This window comes from Carica papaya, chromosome 3 (genome assembly GCF_054855325.1).
Source record: "Carica papaya isolate Zhongbai chromosome 3, ASM5485532v1, whole genome shotgun sequence".
Taxonomy (NCBI): Eukaryota; Viridiplantae; Streptophyta; class Magnoliopsida; order Brassicales; family Caricaceae; genus Carica; species Carica papaya.
In genome coordinates this window covers 24623039-24628601 of record NC_142311.1, presented here as the reverse complement: position 1 = coordinate 24628601, position 5563 = coordinate 24623039, and the positions used below count along the sequence as shown (strand labels likewise).

The window sequence follows — 5563 nt, the reverse complement described above, 5'->3', positions numbered from 1 at the left end:
TAAAAACAAATAAAATAAATAAATACATAAATAAATAAATAATAAGTATGCAAAACATAAAATTTCAAATTTCAAACTTGTTTTTATTTGAAAATCAAAAAATAAATTTAAAGAATTAATGGCTTTAGAGCCCGAATAAATAGAGGTTTTACAAAAATTAAGAATGAAGGTTTTCGGGGTGTTACATTCCCCCCACCTTTAAAAAATTTAGTCTTCCAAATTTGTTACAAATAGATGTAAAAATTTCTCTCGCATCTCTTTCTCCAGTTCCCATAGTGCCTCTTCTGAAGTGTGGTGTTGCCATTGCACTTTTACAATTGGGATCCTTTTGTTGCTCAAGACTTTATTAGTCCAATCAAGGATTTCAATGGGGAACTCCTCATAAGTCATATTCACTTGAACCTGCATTTCTTGGTGTGGAATAATGTGAGAAGGGTTAAGGTGGTACCTTTTAAATATGGAGACATAAAAAACATCATGCATACCGACAAACTTTGAAGGCCGAGCAAGGCAGTACACCATGGGTTTGATACGCTTCACATCATAAAAGGTCCCATGAATTGAGGGCTCAACTTTTCCCTTTTACCAAACTGCATTTTACCCTTATAAGGAAATACCTTGAGGAAGACATGGTGTAACACCCCGACAAACCTTTATGCTAAATTTGTAATGTGAACCCCAATTTATTTAGGCCCTAAGGTCGTTTAAACTCTTTGAATTTGAATTTCTTGAAGAATTTCATATTTTAATTTCGCATTTATTTAGTTAAATAATTATTAAAATTATTTTATTTGTAGATAATTTGTATTTAAATTTAATTAAAAAGATTTCAAGAGAAGAACGGAGGAAAAATGGCAGAAAATTTAATTAAATTATTTGTAGATAATTTGTATTTAAATTTGCATGTGTGCACGGTAGGGTGGGGCTTGAAACACTACTCGAGTAGTGCGCACTGCCCCCTTGGGCATCATCCGTCCCCTTTGGGTGGCAAGCACTGGCTTGGTTGGCATGGCTTCGACTTAGGCAGCATGATGTCGTTGCTTAAGCAACGTACCACTGTCGTTTGGGTGGCATACCTCTGATTTTTACACTGCTATCACATCCCGTCGTCCATCTATTGGTCACAGCCATCGGTCATCACATCTCATCATTTCACCTTGACTTTCTCTCTCTTCAATAGCTTTCTTCACTTGGTACAAATCTAATGGTCCCCATTTTCTATAAATAGGGACCCCCACTTAACCATTTCCTCACCACTTCCACTTCATTCTTCCATTCCCCAAAGGACTTCAGAGAGAGAGAGAGTGATCTACAGAGAGAATGAGAGGAAAGGAAGAAGAAAAGGCATAGAAAACACAAAGGTTTTCGTAAGAAATTTAATATTTATTTTTAAACATCCTTAGGAGTATTTTTAGATTAAATTAACGAAGTTTAAATTAAATAATTCTGTGTTTAATCTTGTATGCATAAATAAAATAATTTTGTGTTAATGGATGTTTTTATGAATGTATGTAAATCGATTATTTGCACGTTTAATTAAAACGATTAAATACTTGGATAAATGTCGATGCATGATACATTGTACGATGGTGAAGTAATGAAGCAAGAAATGATGGATAAGTATGAGAAGTATGTATTGTATCAGTATGCATGATTCATAAAATATTTTGTTAGGATTTTTATCTCTGAAAAGTTTTTGTTTCTTCCTCATCTGGTATGAAAAGACGTGAGAGGATCATTCCCTGTAAATGACAACGTACCCTCTGACGAGAGTGGTGATGCGATATGATTGTAGGGATCAACTTTAGCGAAGTACAGCTGTGACATCTCAAATACTAATTAAGGCATAAGGGTACCAGATACAGAAATAGATTACAAGTGCATGATAGATAATTGTATGCAGTGGAGCAAATTATTACAAATCAATTACCAAAATATATGAGTTTCCATTACACAGATATAACTGAGGTTGGAAGTGGCAACAAAATATAGAATATCAAAATACAAAAAAGGCCACTTCTTTCACTATTTGAATGGACTCATTAGAGTGTGGGACAAGTCATGAATATCAAGGTTTTGGATTTATGGGATCCTCATAGACTTCAAGGCGTAGGTTAGCGATCGGTTCCTCATTATCTTCCTCATCTGAGGGAACATAGAAACGGTGAGTTCAATATACTCAGTAAGAAAAACAGTATTTAAATAACATCATAAGATTTTCAAAGTAAATAATTATGTCATTAACACTTACCATCAGGGGTCACGTCAGGGTTCTTTTTTAATTTATGAAAATAGTTTATTTATTTGTAAAAAGTCAAATCCATCAAGTCATGGTTATAACATTTAAATCAATAATACTGATAATAAGAAAATCAAATAAATCATTATATACTCAGATTTTCATGTCATGCTTCGCGAAGTTGTTTCGACCTCCATCTACTAATGGCAGAAACAGATTTCTACCACCCATACGAAATGACCATATCAGATATATAAAACAAAAATTTTCCGACATCATATTTTCGGCTTGCCAAACCATGACACGATTTATGACTACGGTCGTGCCCACCATAGTGGTCCTATCAGATAGTCTATAGCCATGGCAGTACTTAGCCAATGGTGACCTCTAGCAGATAATTTGCATCACCACTTTCACAAGAGGGTATGCTATGATGGACAGAGAACGGTCCTCTCATGTCTTTCAAAACTAGATGGGGGAGGGGGCAACAGAAACCCCTTAAAGATAAAAAGCTTAACGAAATAGTTCATGCATTATGCATGTCAATACAGATAAAATATTTTTTCATACCATTTCATAATTAATCTCCTTTTTAGATTTCAGTAATTAATCACAAAATTATATCATTTAAATTACATGCAAATCATCAAGTGCATAGAGGATCATATAACATGCTTTATCAAGACATTTAACATAATATACAAATCATAATTTCAAGCTTTATAAATTTTGACTCTAGAAATACTCCTCAAGATGTTTAAAAGTAAATACTAAATTTTTTATCGAAACCTTGAATTTTCTTGAACCTTTCTTCTTCTTCTACTCTCTCTCTCTAGATCACTCACTCTCTCTCTAAGCTCTTAGAGGACGAAAGAATGAAATAGAAGTAATGAGAAAAAATGGAAAAGAGGGGTCCCTATTTATAGAAAATGGAGACCGTTAGATTTGTGCCAAGTGGCCAAATATGTTGAAGAGAGAGAAAGTTGAAAGGGAAAGGAGTGACGTGACATGACGTGACAACGGTGTAAAAAATAGAGAAAGCCTCTCGACTGATGGTGGCACACCACCCAAGATGGCGACAGCACACCGCCCAACTGGCGGTGCACACTGCCCAAGCAGCGGACGACGCGCAAGGGGGCATCAACACATTGCCCAAGGCAGCAACATGCCTCCTTAGTCAGCTACGCATTGCAGGCCTAGCCTGTAGGTGCACCTTCCTATCCTACTATGCACAGGCCCAGACACAGGCCGCGCCAGTCTACGCACGATAGGACCTGCGTGTAGACCGACCATGCACCTTGTGCGGATGGTACGTACACACAGTGTGCACGTCCTGTGTTGGCCGTGCGCATGCGACGTGCGATGCCTACGTGGGCAAGTCCTTTCCTACTGGATTCTACCATTTTCTCTGTCTTTTCTACTGAAAATTTATTTTTAAAAATAAAATAATAAAATAATATCGATAAAAATAACAAAAATAATAATAATATAATTTTCAAAATAAAATTAAAAATTTGAATAAATTTTATGAAATACGATATTAAAATTACGAAATAATTTAAAGAGTTCATGTGGCCTTAGGGCCCGAATAAATAAGGGTTTCGCAATTACAATTTAAGTGCGAAGGTTTGCAAGGTGTTACATTCCCCCCACCTTAGAAAATTTGGTCCCCCCAAATTCGTCATGAATAAGTTTTGGAACTTCTATCTCATCTCGCTCTCCAATTCCCATGTCCTCTCTTTTAGAGTGTGGTGCTGCCATTGTACCTTCACCATGGGGATCCTCTTGTTGCGTAAAACCTTGTCAGTCCAATCAAGAATTTCTGCGAAGAATTCCTCATACGTCATATCAGCTTACATCTACGTCTCATCGTGAGGAATGATATGAGAAATGTCAGGGTGGTACCTTTTAAGCAAGGAGACATGGAAAACATCATGTAGACCCACAAACTCTTGGGGCAGAGCAAAGTGGTATGCCACGGGTCCAACATGCTCCACTATCTGAAAAGGTCCCACATAAAAGGGGCTCAAATTTCCTCTTTTCTCGAACTGCATTTTTTCCTTATAGGGGAAAATCTTGAGGAAGATTTGGTCACCAATAGCGAATTCTAAGGATCTTCTGCGATTATTAGCATAACTCTTCTGGCAATTCTAGGTGATGGCCAAGTTCCTGCAGATGATAACAACCTTCTTAATAGTCTCCTAGATAAAGTTAGGTCCCAAACAATGCTGATTTTCCACTTCGCTCCAGCAAGTGGAAAAACAGCGAGGCCTACCCTACAAGGCTCCATACAGAGCCATGTCGGTGCTAGAATTATAACTGTTATTATAAGTAAATTCACACAAGGGAAGATACTCTTACTAGTTATCACTAAGCACGTAATATGTCTTTTAACGTCTGGATAGTGCTTTCAGATTGACCATCAGTCTAGGAATGATAAGCAGTGCTGAAGTATAATCCAAACCCAAACACTTCTTGAAGCTATCCTAAAAGTGGGAGGTAAATCAAGGATCTCGATCGAATACAATATATGAGGGGACGCCATGGAGTCAAACAATTTCATTGATATACAGGTGGGCTAATCTGCTGGTGGAGTTAATGGTTCTGATGGATAAGAAGTGGACGGTCTTGGTTAATCTATCAATGATGACCCAAATAGCATTACGACTGGAAGAGGTCCTGGGTAGACCGGTAAAAAAATCCATGGTTACATGCTAGAGGCTTTGTAACAAACTGTTGGGTCCCTGGTGTTCTGTCTTAACTTGTTGGCAAGGCATCAAGAAACATAGTTGATAATGTCCTTCTTCATTCCCAGCCACCAGCATTGATGCTTCGAGTCCCGGTACATCTTGGTACTCCTGGGGTGGATAGATAGTTTAAAGGCATGGGCAGCCTAAGAACATCTATCCTGACAGTGACATAGACCCAAATACAGTCCCAAAATCTGCACAACCCATCATCAGTAAGCTTGGAATTAGGAAACTCATCAGAAGTGGACTTACTCAAATTTTTGGTGATTTCTTGGTATGTGGACTAAGCTTCCCAAATGTTCATAAAAAATCAGGTAAAGCTCATATCTGAGCGAGATAGGCACCATTGCCATAATAGTTGAGGTAGAGTGCCTGTATAGTGTCAACTAGTTTCCAACTAGAGGCCATAGTTTGGGCCAACATAGCGGATTCCTTTTGGCTTAATGCATCTGCAACTACATTCCCTCTATCGAGATGGTAGATGATCTTGTAGCCACAGTCCTTCAAGAGGTCCATCCAATGTCTCTATCTCATGTTCAACTCCCTCAATGAGAAACTATATTTTAAACTTTTA

The 5563-nt window shown here is 37.6% G+C and overlaps 1 protein-coding gene across 1 annotated transcript; it reads right to left on the bottom strand.

Moving 5' to 3' along the window:
* Positions 1-207: 207 nt before the first annotated feature.
* Positions 208-4086, bottom strand: LOC148267363 (uncharacterized). The gene is made up of 2 exons (XM_088216083.1): positions 4006-4086; positions 208-579 (listed from the first exon to the last, which is right to left on the bottom strand). The coding sequence occupies exons 1-2, from the start codon at positions 4084-4086 to the stop codon at positions 208-210; spliced, it is 453 nt and encodes a 150-aa protein (XP_088072209.1).
* Positions 4087-5563: the final 1477 nt, after the last annotated feature.

What these genes read in the sequence shown, in the direction of transcription:
- LOC148267363 (XM_088216083.1), bottom strand. Translation starts at nt 4,086, where the DNA reads ATGACGTATGAGGAATTCTTCGCAGAAATTCTTGATTGGACTGACAAG. An exon ending in AGAGGATCCCCATGGTGAAG is followed by an intron (nt 580 to 4,005) that starts GTACAATGGCAG and finishes GTTTGGTAAAAG; the next exon opens with GGAAAAGTTGAGCCCTCAAT.